Source organism: Amborella trichopoda, chromosome 8 (genome assembly GCF_054954075.1).
Source record: "Amborella trichopoda isolate Santa Cruz 75 chromosome 8, AtrichopodaSantaCruz75HAP2 v2.0, whole genome shotgun sequence".
Classification (NCBI taxonomy): Eukaryota; Viridiplantae; Streptophyta; class Magnoliopsida; order Amborellales; family Amborellaceae; genus Amborella; species Amborella trichopoda.
Genome location: NC_142343.1, coordinates 27844514 through 27867503, shown reverse-complemented (window position 1 = coordinate 27867503; position 22990 = coordinate 27844514). Strand labels below are relative to the sequence as shown.

Genomic DNA, 22990 nt, shown 5'->3' with positions numbered 1-22990 from the left:
GCTTTTAGTAAAATTGTGAGATTTCTTTCTATCGTTTTTTAATATTTAGACATTATAAAATTCATGTGCAAATGACTGCCTTATTATTTGAAAACTGATATTTTTGCATTTGATTATAGTATTGTCTGTGAAATATTTATTTACGAATTGACATCCCATAAATTGTGATAATTCTATATTCTTGGATTTCTATAAGACTTTTTTTATACATACTAGATTGGCAATTATGCTAGAATGTCTTTACGAACTGCTACCTTTCTGAATTTGAGCCCAAAATATTTGACAAGGTATTTTTGAAATTCTATTGAAAATGACTGTTATTAAAGGTTTCAGTGAAATTCATATTAATAATTTCAGTGATATGTTGAGCACATGATATTGCTGCTTCCGAATGTTTAAAGAGATTTAGAAATACTTTTAAGTATGCAAGTGGACTCATCCGGTTCGCCGGTGAGGTATAAGTGAACCTATTCGGTACGCCGATAGGGATTAAGTGGATTCATCCTGTATGTCGGTGAGGTATAAGTGGACCTGCAGGGATTAAGTGGACCTATCTGAGACGTCGATAAGAATTAAGTGGACCCATCAGGACGCTGATGGGGTATATAGGTGACCTACTTGGGATGCAAGTAGGGTAATTTGTGAAATCCTTTGAATGATGCACTGCCGTTAAAATGTTCTAATCATTTCAATTATTCGGATTATACTTACTTATGCATTTTTTAAAGTGAAACTGTTAATGCATTTATGTTAATAGATCTCCTTTTTGAAAATATTGATATCTTTTAACCATGATTATTTTTAGGATTATGATGATCACTTACTGAGTAGTCAAACTCATAAAACTATGGTAAACTTTTTTTCTAGGATAACTGCGGTTTTATTTTGAGTGCTCGTCAAGATCAACTTTGGAAGATATTATAGTTGTGCTTAAACTTTCTTTTGTTACTTTGTAAGAATTCGCCATTGTAAATTTGTCCTATCAAGAGATGTATATATGTTTTGACTGTCACATCTCAATAATATAAGTATTATAAATTCTTGGGGCGTGACAAGAGGGGTGGGGGGGGGGGGCAATCGAGACTTCGGGAGAGTCTGTTGGGATCTCGAGGTCTCGAAGCTCGAGGAGAGCGTAGGTGTCGCCAAAAGGGTTAAGGTGGGAGGGCAGCGCCACTTCAACTGAAGGCGGGAAAGTTTCAAGGGTAGGTGAGGGCGACAGATGGGATGACGAAGGCAGCAGAGGGTGAAAGGTCTCAGCAGGGCAGGGATGTAGGAAGGAAGGGGGGCGGCCGGCATGGCGAGGTATTGAGCGGGGATGAGGGTCACTTGGGATAAGAGCCCTCTGGGACGGATCCAAAGGATGAGGCGGTGGGCTTGGCACAACCAAAAGGCCCGACGACTGAGGCAAGGGGGGGTTTGTGGTCAACTACAACACCTTTGCCATGACAATGTGGAGGGGAGCCAGGTGGCTCTAATAGGGCCGAGAGAGTACTGACACCAACGCCGCCTCGAGGACTCGAGCAGAACGGGGAAGAGGTGACACCCGAGCTCGAGATCGGCTGGAGGGCATCAGGTCGTAGGACCGTTCTGCTAAGAGGGCACGTTTGACTGACGCGTGGTCTCCAAGCAGCTACTGGAGGCGGTTTCGAAATGTTGGGGCGGTAGCCCTCCAGGTTAGGCTTGGACCCGGAGGAGGATGGCCGGTGGCGCCGCCTAGTGTGGCGACATTTCCTAGAGATTGAGATCCAGGATGAGGAGGAGGATCCCTTTGGTGGGAGAAAGTTGGCAGAGTTGAAGAAAATAGGAGAAGGCGGAGAGGCCACAGACCACGAGAGAGAAATCGGAAAATAGAGATCTTCGACTTCTAGCCAAATGGTGGAGGGGATGAACTTTGTGTCAAGGACCTCCAGGAGAAGACAGATGGAGTCGAGCGGCAGAACTTCGACGGATTTCTAGTGGATTTGTACAAGGGAACCACAGGCCTCCACCACTCTCTTAAACGTGGAGGGAAACCACGTGTGTAGAGGGATGTGGTCCACTGTGAGTCAAACTCTATGTTTCCGGAAAGACCCATCCTTCCGAGACCATTCGCAGAGCTTTAAGGCTGCCCTTTTGAAAGAGAGGGAGGGGGCTCCGAAAGAGCTCGATGGGCGCTTTCGTGCGAAGGAAATGTGAACCTCTTGAGAAGCGGCGGCAGTCAAGATTGGGCTCCTCCTAAAGCCGTTGAGCCCATTTCTCTACCCCCTGACATCGTCCCGTCTAGGTAGGAAGATACCCACCAGGGAGGAAAGAAGTTTAGATTAAAGGGTGGCTGACTCCTATGCAGGGGTGGAGATGGTGAAGGGGAGAAACAGAGAAGAGGTCCCTGGAGTTGAAGGAGTTACTCCAGAGATGGGAAGTGGGGCGCAGGGAGCTGGGGGACTAGCTAAGGCTACTACTTGTGCGAATGAAGCCTTCTACTCTAGCTGAACCTTCTGGAGGCGGAGGTTGAGAAGGTGAAAGCAGTGGTTGGGAAGGTGAGGGTTTGGGATAAAGGTTACAGATCTTGTTCCAGTCAAGGGGCGGGGGGAGACGCAGATTCCTCCTCCTCTCCATCTTCGCAGTTACTTACAAATTATTTTATGAGCATGTAACAAAAAATACAAGATCAAAGAAAATAGAACTAGATATAGTGATATTTGTCCCAAAAAAACAAAAACAAAAAAATTAAAGAAAGAAAGAAAAAACTGTTTATATAAATCTAAACTGAAAATGAAAAACAAAACCCATTTTGCTTACCCAAAGATGCGTTTGGTACTAATTGAGGCCTCAAATCTTTGGGAAAAGATTCTAATAACATCCCAAATAGAAACCCCTAAACTAGATTTTTCATTGGACTTCAGGTATAGCGGATCCAAAACTCTTGAAATTTGGGGCAAAACCCTCATTCAAAAAATCTGAATCCCGCATATTCGAAATTGAGTTTTTTTTTTTTTTAATCCAAGATATGGATTCAATAGAACACACATAAACAGGTCTGGGGACAGATTTTCAAGGTTTTTGAGGTTTGGGCTGCGAAGGGATTGCAAGAAAGGAATGTCACATTTCTGCCCCCTTTTATTTATGAAAAAGTGTCAAACTGCGAGGCTTATGGGACTCGCCCGAATCCAACAAAACTACCGTTGTCACTGTTAGGACTCGAATGGTATAGTAAATAGACAGCCCCAGCAAGTTAAGACTTGGGACCACTTCAGAACCTGCAGACTGCAAGTTTTGATTGACTCGGATGTCTGAGGGACTAAATGAGTTCCAAATCACTGATCAACCCCAGACTGACGACCTTATCAGTGAATCAGCTAAAAACATCCTCAATCACTACTTTCTCAAAAAAAAAACATCATCAATCACTATGATGAAGTAGGCTGGTTCACCACCTAATAAACCTTGGAGCAGTTAAAGAAGCCCGCTTTGTGATCTATTCACCAAAGGAAAAGCATATTGATGGAATGCGTTCCTCCACCAGCCCACTCCATGTCCCCATGGCCCCAAAACCAATCAGATCCAACAAGCATACAAGCAAACACAATCAACCTATTTATAAATCCTCAACTTAAACAAATGATATAGGTTTCCCTTCTTATATCGGACCCATGGCATTCATGAAGTCTCTCTGCCCACTCACACTATAGCTCTTAATTAGTATCTAAGATTGTTAAACTAAAAAGCATGCAGACTTAGATTTCCCTGAGTTGTCTACAAGGAAAATGAGTTTGCAAAATAGTCTAGAAATGGTTCAGGAGTTCGACGCAAGTAACATTATTAAAAAACTAGCAATTCGGAAAATGGCGAATCTAATTAGAGCATGAGAGCACAAGGAAAAACATGAGAAAGACATTAGGAAAAGGTGTTTCCTCATAAGAAACTAAGAAGAAACCAATTGATAAAATAAAGAGAACACAAGGAATGGAAATTTTAAAAAAAATCACATAAAAATTATAAAGGAAACACATAGATGACACAGTTTTCCAAAAATTTGGGTAAATGGAATGTACCAAATTACGGAACAGGCTTTCATGGAAGGATATCAACCTATAATCAAGTTGACCCTAGAACAATGGTCTAGTACCTCATTCTATGAGTGTCCCATAATCCCACAACATATACAACACCAGCATATACATTATTATAAACTTATCTGTCAGCATCTTTAGTCTTCTAAACTTATGGATCTTCATAGATGATCCTACACTGAGAATGTTCACAAACAAAGAAGCTCAATGAAACCCTTTGACGCAAAAAGAAATTAGAAAAATTCAAAATTTTAGTATTTTTTTTTTTTTGTTTACTTTTCTTAGAAATAAGAAGAGCGTTGGGATAAGTTGGGAGGGAGGATTTTGGTGCGTGAGTTGTTAAGAGGGAAGAGGGAGGATTTTGGTACATGAGTTGTAAAGTGGGAGGATTTTGGGGAATAGATTAGGAAGGAGATAGAGATTCTTGTGAGAAGAAATAGGGAGATAGGTGTGAGAGAGAGAGAGATAAGTTGGAAAGGTTGGATGACATGAAGAGGGAGCAGATATGGAGAGAGAAAAAAACATAGGGGAGAGAGATTTTTTTGAACTTTTTTCTTCTAAAAGTCGATTTAAAGGGAGATGTCCCTTCATTGTAAAAGCAGAGATAGGAATTGAGTAAAGTTAAGCTTGTGAAAAGATCTTTTTGGGGTAGACTGCCTTGTAGACCTAGAGATAGGATATTTTCTCTCACACTTTTATTTTATTTTTATTTTCTGCTTTATTATTATTTCTCCCTACATCAGTTGGTATCAAGCAAGATCCAGCTTTCACAATGCCATCGAAAGCTAATCATGTTATGCATAATCGCTTGGGACAAGCTTTGAAAAGTTTGACCAAAGTCATGGAGGATGTTTGAACCGAAGTACATAAAATGAATCAGTTGTAACAACGGTTGGAGAACAATGTTCATCGCGAAAAATGTGCTCGCAATCACATCGATCTTACACCAGTATTCCCACAACAAACCCAAGGTACTGATCCTGATCGTAATGAAGAAATTTACAGGCAAGATCTGCGTCTTATAGAGCGTCCATGAGATTTTCGTATTAAAGTCGATCTCCTGGAATTTCATGGTAAACTCTAAATAAAAGCACTTATTGATTGGTTGTGCAGTTGAAAATTATTTTGAATGGATTGAATTGCCGAAGGAACGTAAAGTTAAAATTGTTGCAACCAAGCTCCACAGGTATGCTGCGGCCTAGTAGGAACAAGTTCAACAATCCTGATTTTACACTGGAAAGGGAAAAATTATTGACTGGCAAAAGATGAAAAAGAAATTGAAAGAAAATTTTCTTCATGTGGATCATGAACAAATTTTCTTTCATGTCCAAAATCTTTGACATAATGAGAAGAAAGTGGAAGATTATACTAGGGAGTTTTATCGATTAGTTGCTCGAAACAACCTCCAAGAGACGGAAGGACAAAAGGTTGCTCGATATGTAAATGGCCTTCAACCTACCATTAGGGACAATGTTTCTCTACATCGCCCATGGACTTTAAGTGAAGCTTTTCAAATTTCTATAAGAGTAGAGACTAAATACCAATGGAGCATGACAAGCGATTTTACACTCAGAAGGAGGTTTCGTGCCAACCCAAATTTAATGAAGAAAAAAATGATACTGCAAAGGTTACGTGTTATCAATACAACAAGCCAAGACACCGTGCATATGAATGCCCAAAAAAGAGGATGGAGGTACACTTGGCTAAGGAAGAGGATGAAGTTCACGAAAAAGATTCAAGTTTCATAATTGATCCTACATGATGATGAAGGGGATCCACTTTGAATCAAGCTAGAGGTCGAGCTTCTCCCAACCCCGAGAGAATTATGCAGAAGAAATTAAAAAAATAAAGGTTTCAAAAAACACTAGGCGGCCGGCTGCCGGCGCCTAAGTAGGTGCCCTGTTGTAGAAAGTTAGCCCAATCTTTGATCTTCAATGTTGGCTACCTCAATCGAGCTACTAATCAACTCAAAAGTCTTTTAATACCTCCAATAGAACCCTAAAAATAATTTTAATGAGAAAAGGAAATTTTTTCAATCCACAAAAAATATTTTCAATTCTCAGAAATTACAATCGATTCTCAAAAATACGTTTAGCATGGAGATTGAGGGTGTTTTTTTATCTTTGGGGGTTAAAAATAACCCCCATAATATATTTATACTATCTTGGGGGGAAAATGAGCCCCTTTGCCTAGGCGCCCACCCAGGTACATCCGCCCGTATTGGGCCGCTTGGGTCTGGGCGTGCGATGACTGTTTTTTGAAACAATGAAAAAAATTCAAAATTTTGGTATTATTATCTTTTTGTTTATCTTCCTTAAGAATAGGAAAAGCGTTGGGATAAGTTAGGAGGGAGGATTTTGAGTTGTTAAGAGGGAAGAGGGAGGATTTTGGTGCATGAGTTGTTAAGTGGGAGGATTTTGGGGAATAGATAAGAAGGGGATAGAGATTCCCGTGAGAGGAAATAGGGAGGTTGATTTGAGAGGAAATAGGGAGATAGGCATGAGAGAGAGAGAGAGAGATAAGTTAGAGAGGTTGAATGAGTTGAAGAGAGAGAAGTTATGGAGAGAGAAAAAAACATAGGAGAGAGATGTTTTTTGGATTTTTTTCTTCTAAAAATCTATTTAAAAGGAGATGTCCCTTCATTGTAAAAGCAGATATTAGAATTGAGCAAAGTTGTTCTTATGAAAAGATCTTTTCAGGGTAGACTCCCTTGCAGACCTAGAGAGAAGGTATAATCTCTCAAACTTGTATTTTATTTTTATTTTCTGGTTTATTATTATTTCTCCCTGCATCACCTTTTTTCTCAATGACATCCACAAAGCTTTTCGTCGTGTTTTCACATGATGAAAAGTTGTGAAGGGTACAACATATGAAAGTAAGACAAAATTTCCTCATTAGCCATACATACAAGTTCCTTGTGTGAATGCCACATGGTATGGATATATTATGGTCATAACACCCCAAGCAAACATGTCTCTTCAAGAAGCCCCACAAATATATACAAGGGCTAGCATTTGGATACTCAAATAGCACAAAAAAGGATACAACACATTTCATGTGGTGATCAAAGAACATACCTACACAATTTAACATCCTCAGGCCATCACAGAGGAACTACTCAAAGTTGCACGCTAAGTAACTATAAGAAGCTCATATATCGATGAGATTGAATTCAAGGATCCCATTGGGAACTTCATAGGGACTTTGTTAGTCTAATGCCCCCTTTCGATACTCATAATCGCCAGATATGCTTAATGCAAAAGGATAAGTAGCTTTATATGTAGCGTTATCAATCAAGGTCTTGGAAAGCAAGAATACTTTTCCTTTTTTCCTAGGAAGTGAGAATCCCTATTGGATTAAGAATGAGATCCTTAGACCTCTAATATGGGACAATCGGGAGAAAGAATCGGATTACATGGCCCAAATTGTTTGGCAAATTTCTTATCATCACCTCATGAACCAAAGCAATAGGTTAGTTTTATAATGAATTGAATGAAACATGTATTAGTTGAATTATAAATCATGTTTGTCAATGCTTTTCTATTTCCCTTGAAAGATGTGCCTATTGAAGATAAAAAACTCATGTCAAGTGAGCCTCAAACCCTCTTGCTAGACGAAACAGTTATACGATGAATGGCATAATAAGCTAGCCAAGGTAGACTTAAATTTACACAACACTCTCAAGAAGGCTAACAAACCCATGTCCGAGGCAATTTCACAAATTTGCGACATAATAAATAAGCAAGCCCCAGTCGACATATAGATCACAACTATGACACCCAACTTCACAAGACTTCACTTGCCCAAAATACCGCATCATGCTCCACAACATGAGCTTCATTTTAAATCTGTCTTTTACAGAAACTGCTCAAAATCCAACCAATCCAAGCAATCCCCATATGTCCCACACGAAGCATGTCAACAAAAAGGTCAATTTTCCTCCCAAGGATCACACTTACGCATGGAATATGAATCAAGACCCCAACAGCAATACATAAATTTGGAGTTGAGCCTTTCCGAATGCCTCATATGGGGCAAATACTCTTAACAACAATAATTCACAAAAGATATGCGTGGGAAATTAACCCGCTATTAAAAGTCGTCCAACTGCTTAAAACTGAGTCATCAATTCAAATATTTTCATCAGATCTAGCAAGCAAATCCATTCTCCAATTACTCAACTATAATACATCAGCATAACACTACACAATGCTGACATCGTTTTGCACTTAGCTCTACATGAAAAAAGGAAACAACTAACTACAATCTCTATAAAATAGCAAATTACGAATCCAAATTCATGGGCTCATTACAACTTCTGATGCCACAATTCAATTACTGTGAAATTGAATAACCAAAATCTGTACCATTCAAAACTCCAATTACTGTAAATAAAACCCAAAATTCAAACCTCTAAATACGCGAATCATGGAAGTTCAAACAAATTCGTTCATAGAAACTGATGAAATACCAAAAGGCCAAAAAATATCAACGAAGGAGAGCAGATCTGGTGTTTTGAATCTCACATCTTTGAATTCGAGGAGGCCGAGATCTCCAAGGTAAGAGATGGCACCATGGGCTGACTCCACGGGGATTATGAGCTGAACTAGAGTCATCTGCTCAGATCTCATATGATCCATAGCCGGTAAATCCTTGAGCAAATTCATTTTCGTTCTCTCTCTTCTTCTTCAGGATCAACTGTGAAGAGAAGGCAGATCTACGAATGGTGGCCTCTTCCTGTAATAACTGGTATTTGAAGAGGACCCTCTCTGCATCATCAAAATGCCATGAAATGAGGAGGAATTTCTTCTGTGCAGTAAAAAATTTTCTTTTCGTTTTCGCTCTTGTTTCGATTTGTGATTTTTCTCGAAAACAACAACGTCGTTAAGGTTTACTAATCTTACTCTCGCCTGCACGTGCTAAGTGGGGCGGGAAGTGCACTTGCTCTCTTGCTTGCATTTCACTACTCCTGGGGTGGTGTGAGGTGTACGCTGTGGACCAGCGTTTCAAAATAGTGGCGGTAGTTCGGTCATCCACATATATATGTATTAGATCATAGAATCAACAATCTCAACGGGTCTAGATGGGTGGGAATCGATAATCCACAAATAAATGTCAAAAAATTAAATAAAATAAAATAAAAACTTGGATTTTTTGAGTGGAGATATAGAGGGGATTTTAAAAAATCTTAAAAAACACAAAATGAACATAAAAAATATATAATATGGGAAAGTATAGAATGAGACCATCTACTTTTAGTATAAAGTGAGATATTAATCTTGACCATTGGATGTGAAATTAGGTGGCTGCAATTATTTCATTGACTAAGCTCAAACTTCAAAAGACATTTTTTCGAACTTTGTGAAAGATCCAAGCTATCAAATTTCACATCGGATGGTTGTAAATAATTGTGATCACCTTGTATCAAAGATAAATTGTCTCATTAAATATCATCCCATATAATATAAAAAAAACCCTCAAAATGAACAACCTACCCCCAACAAAAACCTTCTAGCAATTACTTCAAATTCAACTTTTCTAGTAAATACCCCCAAGTAAAAAAAACGTCATATTTTTTTGACGAAAATGCACATAGTATTGAACCGTCCCCAATTTGTGCTCGACTGCATGCCAAAAGTGTCGAACCGCCCCTATTTTGTGCCAGACCACATGCTTTTCAGAAGCCTAAAGTGCCGGACCGCCCCCATTTTGTGCCGGACCGCATGCTTTTCAAAAACATTGTACCCCCCATTTTGTGTCGGACCACACGCCCAAAGTGTTAGACCGCTCCTATTTTGTACCAGAACGTATGCTTTCTAGAAGTAAAGTAACGGACTGCCTCCATTTTGTACTAGACCACATGTTTTTCAGAGGGTATTTTGGTCTTTATTTTACCTTTTCTATGACTTGAGGAGTATTTACGAGGAAAGTTAAATTTGGAATAAAGAGTGAGAAAAAAGTTTGGTTAAAGGTAAGTTGTATAGAAAGTCTATTTTTGAAAATTATTTGTAATTTTTCCTATAATATAAAAGGATATTTTAAGGGGAACTGGGGCTTGGAACTAATTTGGTCCTGATGGATTCCTATTAAGATTCGCAATCGGAAATCGTTGGGTTTTAAAACACTGCTGCTGAGTATTCACACCACAACGTATCCACCCAAAAATAGACGGTGGAGCAGTGGAGATCAACTTTCCATGTGTGAATGTTTGAAGTCGGAACTTGGTTAATATCAACCACCCCATGTTGGATATTGATGGAGGAAGCCTCGGTGGTTTAGTGTACAACATATGTCATGCACCGAGTGTGTATTGCATACCTTAATCCTATCAGCTTCAACAATGAGAAAACCAAGGTCTGAAAAAACGAATCAGCCACCCCAAAACCCATATCGAGTCGGCGTGAATTTTGGTTCAAAAAAATTCTAAAAATATCTGAATGTAGTCTTTTTTGTCTATAAAATAAATTGGGAGTGGTGTATTATGAACTTTCATTATTCAATAAAAATCCGTGATACTAATATGTTTTTTTGTCTAAATTTTTATTAACCATTCATCCATATCATTAAAAAAATAGCTATTTACAATTAAATAACAAAACAAAAACAAGAACTTATAATAGCCAGTCATCCTTATCATTTCCTTAAAATGTTCTTGTAATTGCTAAAGTAATTTCTAAAATGAAATTCATAATAGAATTCATAATCGAATAACAAAAGATTAGTAATAAAGAGCTAGTTTATATTTAAATCCATTTGAATAGTATATTTCCATAATATAGAACTAATTTATAAAACTCTATCATGCACTTAAAACAAAGGAAAAAAATAAAAATTATTTCAAGGAATAAAAGTACACTAGGGACAAGGGATTTTTTTCTTTTTAATTAGTACAACGGGCGAATATTATCTAATAATCTAAATGTCCTATTTGCATTATTCTAAGATTTTCTATTTTCATCTAAGCCACCCGTAAAAGCGTTATGCTATTACAAAAATAGGAGAAAACCTTAACTACAATTAAAAAGGTAAAAATATAGGAAGATAAAGATAAACAGATTGTAGAATTCATCGTGAAACAAAAAAAAAAAAACATGATGGATTATTTAAAATAAATAAAAATAACAAGCAAAAAGAGATACACATGCATTCAAATCTAAATGTTACAAAAAAAAATTAAAAAAAATAAAAATAATACAATATTAAAAGAAAAATATAACATTAAAAGAAAGAGAATAAAATTAAAAAACTGACAATTTTCCCTAGAAATTTGTAAAGTAACGAGATAAAATTAAAGATAACTAAAAATAGAAAAAAATAATCTCATATTAATCAAAAGACATAATTTTATTTAGCAAAATAAGTTTCTTTTTTAGAAAAATCGATTTCTCAAAAACCCCTAAAATCTAGCAATATTTCATGCAAAAAACGACCATCAATCTTCATATATTCAAACAAATCAGCACACATGCATTGCAAATGCCTCGATCAATTTTCAAACATATCAAATTTCATCAAAAAAACATTTGGTATTGAAGATTTAACTGAAAAAATAGAAAGAATTTCAAATTTATTGACTTTTCATCTATTGCAAGCAAGAAATATTCGTATAAAAAAATTAGTCAATGATAGATAAATTTACCTATTTTATTTGAGAGATGAACATTGGCGATAAAAAACCACAATTCAACTTGATCCAAAACAAGTTATAAATCGATTGGAATCTTCCATTTTGGATCGATCTCATGTTTTTTCAACATCAGTGTTTCGAACAAAAATTGACCCACAATCTTTTGTAGATTGAACAAAGTGACACATCGATTCTATAAAGGCTTGGATTATCTTTCAAGTGCCATAAAATTCATCCAAAAAATTCAATATTGAAGATTTAATCTAAATATTGACAGAAATTCCAGAACCCCTGGAAAAAAAAAACGCGCTTTGAATCGATTGGAACTTTTTTTGTATGCATGTTTAATTCCCAAAATATTGTTTTATAGCCATAATACAATGATTTAGATTAATAATTCACTGCAAATACCAAAGTATGGCAGAAAAAGGAATAAAAAAGCATAAATAAAAATAAATAAATAAATAAATAAAAATAAAAAAGAGATTTGGGAATCTCATGACCCACTATGTTTTTGCTTGACTTAGCGATTCCACTGTAGATAATCACCGAGTCTCTTCAAAAAATCGGCAATTTAAGGGGAAGAAGGGAGGGGGGGGAATGGATATTACGATATATTGTCAAATTCGGATCATCTACCTCCAAATCCCATCCAGATCGGGTGATTCCGATCAGAAACGCCGAATTTTAAAACCTTGAGAGGAACAAACAAATCCATTCGCATTTCTTAATCGCATTCGAAAGGCTTTTTTCAACTACCAACATTTCTTTTAATGCCTTACATAAAAATTTAAGCTTTTTTTTCTTTTTTTTTTTCTAATTCTTTGCTAGTAATTATGTGCAAAGGACAAAAACCGACATTTATGTACTTGTGAAATTCACAAACTTGAAAATTAATGAGTATTTGATATGATTTTTGTTTGAGCACGTCAACTTTTATTCTTCCTCGGAAGCATAGTTTACCTAGTCCCTCAGTCAAAAGACCTACTTGTGAAGAATTTTTCAGTATAAAAATTAGTAGATGATTATTCATAAAAATATTTGAAATTTCTGTTTTCTAACACTTAGATATCACCATCTAAAAATTGGATTCTCTATTCAATCTCAAGACATTATTTTTTCAAGTGCATTGAGGGTACAATTAAGAAGTTTTTTAATTTATATAACATTCTTAAATGGGAGTTCATTAAAGGGCCACGTGGGAAAAAAAAATATGAAGGGGCCCTAAGGAGGGAGATGAGTGCAGCGAGGACGGGAGAAAAGGAGAGGGAGACAAAAATAGAGTAGTTAGAGAGAGGAATGGAGAGTAAAGGGGAGAGGGAGAGAAGTGGGCATCATTGAAGGGATAAAAGTTGAGAAAAAAAGAGGAGGGAGAGAGAGAGGAAGAGGAAAAGAGAGTAGGGAGAGAGAGGAGGGGAGAGACAGAGGAGTGTGAGAGGTGGCTATGGCCATCATCATGAGGGGACAAGGAGAGAGAGGGACCATTATAAGGGGGATAGGATGACAGAGAGGAGGGAGAGGGAGAAAAAAAGGAAGTATAGAGACAAAGGAGTGGAGTAAGAGGGAAAGGGAGAGGGAGAGAAAAAGAGAGTAAGGAGAGAGAGGAGGGGAGAGACAGGGGAGTGTGAGTGGGGGCCATGGCCACCATGAGGTGAGAGGGGGAGAGAGGAGCCATCATAAGGGGGATAGGTTGAGAGAGAGGAGTGAGGGGAGAGACGAGGAGGAAAGAGAGGGGGCCTTAAAAGAGGAAAATATGATAGGGAGAGAGAGGGACATGGGGTCATGAAGGGGGGGGTGGTGGGGGAGGGCTAGCATAAGGGGGATAAGGAGAGAGAGAGAGAGAGAGAGAGAGAGAGAGAAGAGGGAGATGAAAAGGAAGTAGGGATAGAGCAGAGGAGAGAAACGGGGGAGAGAGAAGGTGAGGTGAGGAGATGTTTTTCTGATGAGTTTGTGGAATTCTCCAGCGGGTGGGATTAAGGAAGAGATTTGTAAAGCCGAGGTGGGTTCTCTCTCTATATATTAACTCCCACTGAAGAATGTAATATAGATGTATCGATCTGAAAATTTAATTGTTCATCCCATATGTTTCTCTCTGCAATCAAGTTTTTACTTTTTTAATCGAATTTTTTTGCTTGAGATTTATTTACTTGATTCAAGATATATGAGATTTATTTACTTGATTCAAAATATCTGTTCAGGCAACCTATTAAAAGATATCTAATTGGCTATTGAAACTACAATAAAGAAGATGCGAGTAAGAATTATTCTTTCATATGCTCCTTAATTTCTCTATCTCACAAATTTTCCTTTATTTTTTTTAGCTATTTTGAATGCTTTTTGGTTTATATTTACTGGATCTTTCACTTATTTCTTATCAATATATCACATTTAATCTATCTAACTTTCTTGCTATTTTGCGGAAATTTGAAGGTGGAAATGAGATAAATGGGCATGCCAACAAGATACTCAGATATCAGGCAATAAGATGAGACAGAGAGTAATTTCCCAATGAAAGCATATTTCTTTTGAAATGAGCCCTTGCTTTTGAAGCTCTTTTTTTTCATTTGTTTTTTTTGTTTTCAATTTTACAAATTAGGGTTTTCTCCAGAAATCATGGTTAATCTATGAAATTAAGGTTTATGTTAATATTTGGAATTTTTAATTTGGTTTTCCAATTAAACTTAGGAAAAAGTTTATATAAGGTTGCAATCTTAAAAGAGTAATGACCCTATAGGACCCTCCCCCACCCATGTGTGTAGGGCCCCAAAGGGTCGCTTAAAGTTGGCACGGATCTCTAAAAAAGTTATCACATAGGTGTGGGACTTGACGTTTCTATAGATTCGTGCCAAATTTAATGGTGATCCTTTGATGTCCTACATACATAGGTGGGGGAGGGTCCTATAGGATCATTTCTCATCTTAAAATGTAGAATTACATATGCACGTTAAAAATCCATTGGAGAATGTTGTTTCGATGTTGAAAAACCCTCTAATTGATCATCTCGACATGTATATATATATATATATAGGAAAAAGCTGAGATTAGCCCACTAGCTCATATAAACATATGAGCCTAATGGCCCAGATTGAATCTGGGCCGATCTGACGATTTCAAATGTCCGATAGTGTCTTGAGTCCTGCAACACATTATCTACACCGTCCGATTTCAAGATTTTCATATGTTTATAGATCTACTTGATTTTAACCAATTTTGGATTTTTAAATTTTATAATTAAATATGACAATAGATTTTCAGATAATCCGAAAAAAAATTTACTTCAAATTTACATGTTATAATAAAATTTGGAGGTGCACCTCAATTGAATTGTTTAAAGTTGCAACCTTATAGAAACCACACCCTTGAAATTATGATTTTCTCTGAAATAAATTTTAGACAAAGCTTGAAATTAGGATTTTACATATATCGATTCATAAATTTAATTGTTCATTCTAAATATTTCCCTATGCAGTCAAATTTTTTCTTTTTTTAATTGGATTATTTTTTCCTGAGATTTATCTGCTCAATTCAAAATATCTTTTTAGACAACCTTAAAAGATATTTTATTGCCTGTTGAAACTACAATAAAAAAGAAGCAGGTAAGGTTTCTTCTTTCACCAAATCTTTTACTTATTCTCTCTTCTTTCTCTGCTATTTTGCAAAAAATTGAAGGCAGAAATGAGTCATAAGGCGATTTCCTGGCGAGATACTAAAAAATATCTGGAAGTAAGTTGAGACATATCGATTTCCCAATGAAAAGCTCAAATTTCTTTTGAAATGAGAGCTTACTATTGAAGCTCATTTTTTTTGTTCATTTTTTTATTTTATTTTTGGTCTTCAGTTCTACAAATTGAGATTTTCTCCAAAAATTATGGTTTCTCTATGAAATTAGGGTTTATGTTAATATTAAGATTTTTTTAATTTGGTTTTTCAATTGAAATTGTGGTTTTCTTTGAAAACTAATATTAGATAAAACTTGAAATTAGGGTTTTACATAATAATTATAGCATAAACCATATTTAGATAAATTTAAAATACTAAAGATATTTGATGTTTCTTAAATAAACAATTCTCTCTTTTTATTTCCTATTCTCTTCAGCTAATCACTCTAGATAGAGTTTTCTAAAATTGGCTCAAAATGAGACACATAGCGATTTCCCAGCGAGGAACTTCGATATCCAGTCGGAAGATGAGATGGAGAGCAATTTCTTGATGAAAATCTTAACTTTCTTTTAAAATGAGCGTTTGTCATTGAAGCTCATGTATTTTATTTTATTTTATATTTTGTCTTCATTTCTTCACTCTATGATTGATGTTTACAAAAACATGTTGCAAACAAAATCTAAATTGATTTAAAATTAGGATTTTCTTTAGAAATTATGGTTTTTTAGGAAATTGTGATTTACTTTGATATATTTGAAAACATTGTGTTATTTGTTTTCAATTTTTTAGTAGGGTTTTTTCCTTTTTTAGATTCTTTATTTTTTTAACTATGTGGTTCATTTTAATATTTTATTATGGGGTTTTAGATTCTCTTTGGTTAAAATAATTGGGTTTTCATTAAGAAAATGGTTTGGTAAGGTTACAACCCTATCAAAATAAATAAAATATAACCTCATAACTCATAAAAAATTGCAATTCAAGTGTTGAAATTTTTAAAAATCAATCACCTCAACTTGAGCATTATGTTTGTGGAAAAAAATTAGGATTTCTTATTCTAAAAATAGTGTATATTGTCCATTTCACCCTAAAAATAAGTGTTCATAGATCTGCAGGATCTATAACATTTTTTTATTTTGAAATTTTTTATTGTTGGTGTTTAAAATTAATTTTAGAGCCTTCTTGAAGATTTGTGATGTCGAAAAAGCTTTCCAGATCAAGATTTGAAGTGTGGCTTTATTTTGTTTTCATAAAGCCTAGGCCCTGTAGAAACTTCATCCTTTAGATTAAAAAGCAAATGCTCTTTTTTTGTATTTTGTTCATTTGAATATGTTTATGCTTTCTTACTTTGTAAGTTGCATTAGTTTTCACTATGTGGTTAATTTGATCTTAACATAACTTTATTTTATATTCGTTTTTTCCTTTTGAAATATGGTTTTCTATTAAATTAGGTTTTTACAAAGCCAGAGTACTCTTTTACCAAAAAACAATTGAACATTTAAATGTTTATGGGGCTTTCCTTTAAAAGTTTACTATATTTTATATGAAATATAATATGGGGAGGGAGAGAGCAGGACAAGGATAGGGGGATGGTGGTGATCTCTAAAAATAAATGAAAAAATTAATCTATATATTCTTTTCTTTCTTTGATATTGTATTTATGATTATGCAAAGAGATTGTGGGCAGACAAAAGAAAAGGTTTCTCTCTGTCTCTTCCTCTCCCATCTATTTTATTGATTTTGTAAATTCTCAAAAAACAGAATAAATTTTTTTCGCATAGTTGTTGTCAGCTGTTGAGGTTTATTTTTATTTCTAGTATTTGTAGATTCTAATTTACCGATATCTCTCAAAGTGAATTATTAAACCTTGAACCACAAAAGAAGTCAGTTTCCATTTATTCCAATTAGTCATCTTCCATGCTTTTTGTATTTTCTTTCTTTTTTAAGATTTACTAATTTGTAGTTAAAAAAGAAAAGAAAAGGAGGAAAGCAAAAAAAAGTTTCAACCAATACAAGAACATAACATATTTAAATTAATTTTTATTCTCTAGATTAAATATGAATGTAATTATCGTTGTCTCCTTCTTTCTCTCCGCGCACCATCTTTCCCTCTCCATTCTCTCTCTCTCTCAATGTATATCCACAATCGAAAAGCTCAAAGAATTTCCCTATCTCTCTCTCTCTCTATCTCTCTCTCGATGTATGTCCACAATCAAGAAGCTCAAAGAATTTCTCTCTCCTCTCTCTCTCTCTCTCTCTCGACGCATGTCCACAATCAAGAAGCTCAAAGAATTTCCCTCTCCTCTCTCTCTCTCTCTTGATGTATGTTCACAATCAAGAAGCTCAAAGAAGAAAAAGAATGGAGCATAAAATGGGAATAATCGATTGTGTTATTGGGGAATTATTATTTCAGTAACCCTTCCAATAAAAAAAGAAATTTTTGCTACTAATTTTATTCTAATTATTTAATAATTTATTTGAAGCATGAAAGCTAGTAGAAGAACGTGACCGCACAGGGGACGTGGATATGTAAAATGGAGGAAGCAATCATATTACCAAGCTCTCATATCATTGTCCCTTTTAGATGTAAAAACTCTTTAGGGATTTGAATGGAAGTGGATAGAGGATTGATGTAAACCAAGTACCTAAAATTTTCAATATTATTTATAGTTATTTCAATTCGAACATGCATCGTACATTATCTAACTAATTAAGTTTAGTCCATGGATTAAAGAGGGTACATCCCCAAAATTTAATATTATAAAATTAGTTCTAGTGCGTCCTAAAATTAGTTCGGGAGAATGACATGCGTCTTCCTTCCCATAATATCCATCCCTGTTAGACCATTGGGATTACCAAAATCCCTTGTACCCGCTCAAGTTTAAAATTTTAGGAAGGACGGTTAGCCCTCTAATTTTGTTTTCCTTTGTTCTTTTTACAAATTTAACCTTTTCGTTTTTTAGTCCCTTCTCTTTCTTTTCCATTACCAAAACCAATCTTACCTTCGTAGTCTCCACAAACTTAGACATGAAAAGAAAACAAATTTTTCTTTAACATCTTGACCTATGTTACAATTGCATCAATATCTTTTGAACTTGCAATTTATTAATCAACATCTTTATTACTGTTGTTAATAGAGTATTATTTTTTGTTCATTTATTAAAGAAATTTATAAAAATACCTATAAGATATGAACTATTTAACAATTATTATTATTACTATTATTATCATCAACAACACCATCATCATCATCATTATTCTTGTCGTTGTTAGTGTTGTTATTATTATTATTATTAAAGTTTGTATATAAAGTTACAAAAAAATATATATTGATGATTAATAAATTGGTTTGGCATTTTATAAATGAAAAAGATGAAATTTTTTAAAAGAACAAGGGAAAACATAATTGGGGCCTAATGGTCCTAAAGTTTTAAACTTGAGGGAGTACAAGGCATTTTGGTGAACCCGCGGGTCTAACTGATACAAATAAAGATAATAATTTTATATTTTTTAGTTTTATATGGGTTATGGTAGGATACTCAATATTTTTGGATAATTGGTCCCCCTTATTTATAATACAAAATTTTTTAACCAATGAGTTTTTTTGTCATTAAGAGGGGTACAATGTACATTTCATAACAAATATATATATATATGATTATATAATGTTTCTTTACATCCTTTTAAATCTCTACACCATGAAGATGGAGAGGAGAGCGAAATTTGTGACATGAGATCCTGGTTTTTTTTCTGTGTGCAGTGGTTTTGAAACCCTCACATTTCATCCTTTCAATCCAAATAATTGGAATGGGCGAAAGATTGAAGCAGGGCGAAATCACTATCCCATCTCGCCTAGGGGCGTTAAGAAGATTTTGCCTATATATATATATATATATATATATATATATATATATATATATGAGAAATGATCCCACAGGACCCTCCCCCATCCATGTGTGTAGGACCCCAAAAGATCACCATTAAATTTGACATGGATCTATAGAAAAGTCAAGTCCCACACCAATGTGATAACTTTTCTAGATATTCGTGCCAACTTTAATGGTGATCCTTTGGGGTCCTATACGCATGAGTAGAAGGGGGTCATGTAAGATCATTACTCATATATATATATATATATATATATATATATATATATATATATATATATATATATATATATATGGGCAATGATTTCATGCAACAATTGTATACTAAAATGATGCAATAGCCTTCAAAAACCATGTTATGGCCATTTGTTTAATCCAAAATTTGAAATATACACTCTTGTCATTCTAATGGACAATCACAAAAAACAAACATTTGAAAACACAACCTAAAAAGTATTTTTTTAGCCCAATTAACATAAGCCATTCATTTTGGTGATATGCTTAGACCTAGGCCTTAGGAAGATTTTTTCATTTCTATTTTTTTTGGATGGATTTATTATCATTAGATGAACAATATTAAAAAAAAAAAAATGATTTTGAGTTTATAAAGGCTAAGATCTTGAAATTCACCAAATGAATGGTTTAGATTTATTTTTGGAGAGAACTCATTTTGACCATATCTAGGTCATATTGGACGTATTTTTTTTTTGATTGATTATTGAGATGAAGAGAGTGTTTGACAAAATTTTGGGTCATAAAAGTACCATAAAAATGATTTTCTAGAAGTGTTGTTGCATTATACTATGATATAAGTGTTGCATAAAATCACTGCCCATATATATATATATATATATATATATATATATATATATATGGAAAAAGATGAGAAACACAACCTCGCGTACTTTATGTATGCCAACGGCCTTGATTTCCCATCCTTAATCCCATCGCTCTCTTTCCTTCTTTCTCCCATTTTCAAAAAAGGTACCTCTAACACATTGCAGCATGACTGTGTACTCTCTTCCCCATTCTCAAATTGAAAACCCCGTACCATTTTGCTTAGTTGTTTTGTAGTCTTTGCTTTTACTTAGCTATGGCTTTTTACAAATCAAAACACACAAACCAGCAAAAGAAAGACCCTTGGACCTTGGAATCCAATGGCATGAAAAGGGTAGAGAGAGAGACAACAATAAGGTAGAGAGAGACGACAAGTAGAGAGGGCCAACATCAGGGTAGAGAGATAGAGAGAGGTGACAACAGGGTAGAGAGAGACAACAACAGGTAGAGAGAGGGGCAACAAGATGAGAGAGAGGGACGACAACAGTGAGGCAGTGGCAGAGATGATACATAGATAGAGAGAAAAGGAAAGAGGGCTTGCTAGTGTACCGGGAAAGCCAAAGAAAGAAAGGGTAAGATAGCCCTTTTTTAAAAAATGGGAGAGAGGGAGAGAGAGAAGGAAAGAGAGCCGTGGGATTAAGGATGGGAAATTGAGGCCATTTGTGTACATGAAGTTCATACGTAAGGTTGTATTTCTCATCCTTTTCCTATATATATATATATATATATATATATATATATATATGGAGTCTTCCCAACGTCTATAGGCGAAAATGAACAATGATTTCGTCTACACTCATCACCGTCCAAAGTTCATCGCACAATCACGATTGTCTGGTAGTATTTTATTTTTTATTTTTTTTACAAATCAGAATGATCTGAAATTTGGAGCATATGTACATCTTAGTGAAGTGAACCTAATAAAAAATATTAAAAAAATAATTCATGAAAACAAAATTGACCAAAATACCCCTGAAACATTTCGAGGGTATTTTGATCAATTTATTTCATGTGAAATATTTTTTTGACAGTTTTCCTAGATTCGCCTATTTTTTATGAACACAAGCTCCAAATTTTAGATCATTTTAATTTGTAAAAAAAAAACTGAAAAATAAAATACTACTAGACAATCGTGACCATGCGATCACTGTTCATTTTTTCCTATAGGCGTTTTGTAGTATCTTTATATATATATATCATATTAGGGTGCTCACACCATGGAGTAATTTATTATTATACTCAACAAATTTTGGACATTTCTATACATTTGTTTTGTTCATAAATTATTTTTTTAATGAGGTTATTTTTTTTATCATTCAGAGGCGTGTGACACCATCGACATGGAGTACACTAGTAGCATTTAATGCTCAATGTGGCTGATGTCACACCCCATGAAGATGACATCACACCGCTCTTAATGACAAAAAATACCCTAACTAAAAAAAAGCTCTATGTACAAAACAAACGTATATAAGTGTCCAAATTTTATTTAGTACAATAATAAATTACTCTATAAGTGAGTACCCTATCATAACCTTATATATATATTTATATATATATATATATATATATATATATATATATATATATATATATATGGAAAAAGCTGGGATTAGCCAACTAGTTCATATGAACATATGAGACCAACGGTCTAGATTGAATCTGGGCCGATCTGACGATCACGAATGTCTGATAGTACTTGAAATTTATTTAATTTTCTACAAATCCAAATCACTTAAAATTTTAGGCGTATGTTTTTTTCATCAAGGTGTACTTAATAAAAATAAAAAAAAATTTATTTGTAAAAAATAAAATGACCAAAATACCCCCCAAATATTTTCAAGGGTATTTTAATAAATTTATTTCATATAAAATATTTTTTTGATATTTTTCAAAGATTCACTTATTTTTTATGAACACAAGCCTAAAATTTCAAGTGATTTGGATTTATAGAAAAAAAAAAATTCAAATACTACCAGACATCCGTGATCATCAGATCGACCCAGATTCAATCTGGGTTGTTGGGCTCATATGTTCATATGAGCTAGTGGGCTAACCCCATCTTTTTCCCATATATATATATATATATATATATATATATATATATATATATAAGGGAAAAGATTATGTTAGCCCATAGGTTGATGGAATAGTATAATCTTAACAGGTAGTATAGGCTAGTGGGCTTACAGCTCCATATGAGCAATCTATGCCGATCTGACAGACACGATATCATTTTGTATTTGATTTTTAAATTTTTTTTACAAATTTAAATCACGTAAAATTTAAGACGTCTATTTTTTTCATAAAATATTTTTTTGATATTTTTATTGGATTATCTTTTTTTTAAATAATACACGTCTAAAATTTCAACTAATTTAGATTTGTAGTAAAATATTAAAATTTAAATATGAAATGCAATTGTGATCATCTAATCGGCCCATATTGAATCAGGGCATATATATATATATATATATATATATATATATATATATATATCATGTTAGCCTATGAGTTGATGGAATAATGTAATTCTCACCGCTAGATTGAATCTGGACTGATATGACGGTCACTACCTTATTTCGTAATATAATTTTAATATTTTATTTACAAATCTAAATCTTATGAAATGTCAAGCGTCTATTCTTCTCATCAATGTGCACTAAATAAAAATATTAAAACTTACAAATAATATATTGATCATAATATCCATTAAACTTTTAGAGGTATTTTCGTTAATTTAATTTTTACAAATTATGTTTTTAATATTTTTATTAGACTCTCATACTTTTTAAGGAAGGGTGTGGTTTCCATAAGGTTGCAACCTTAAACAATTCAATTAAGGCGCACCTTCAAATTTTATCATAACATGTAATTTTGGTTTAAAAAATTCTTAGGATTATTTGAAAATAAATTTGCATATCTAATTATAA

The 22990-nt window shown here is 34.4% G+C and overlaps 1 protein-coding gene across 6 annotated transcripts in view; it reads right to left on the bottom strand.

The window, feature by feature from the left end:
- The window catches only part of VHA-A1 (vacuolar proton ATPase A1), a 55360-nt gene extending 46437 nt beyond the window's left edge, over positions 1 to 8923 (bottom strand). For all 6 annotated transcript variants that reach the window (XR_016061406.1, XR_016061407.1, XM_020666510.2 and 3 more), the window contains exon 1: positions 8576 to 8923. Coding sequence is in view for 3 of the 6 variants with exons in the window: in XM_006843186.4 (XP_006843249.1) it covers positions 8576 to 8716 (141 nt within the window). In the remaining 3 variants the exon portion in view is untranslated. The remainder of the gene's footprint in view (positions 1 to 8575) is intronic.
- Positions 8924 to 22990: the final 14067 nt, after the last annotated feature.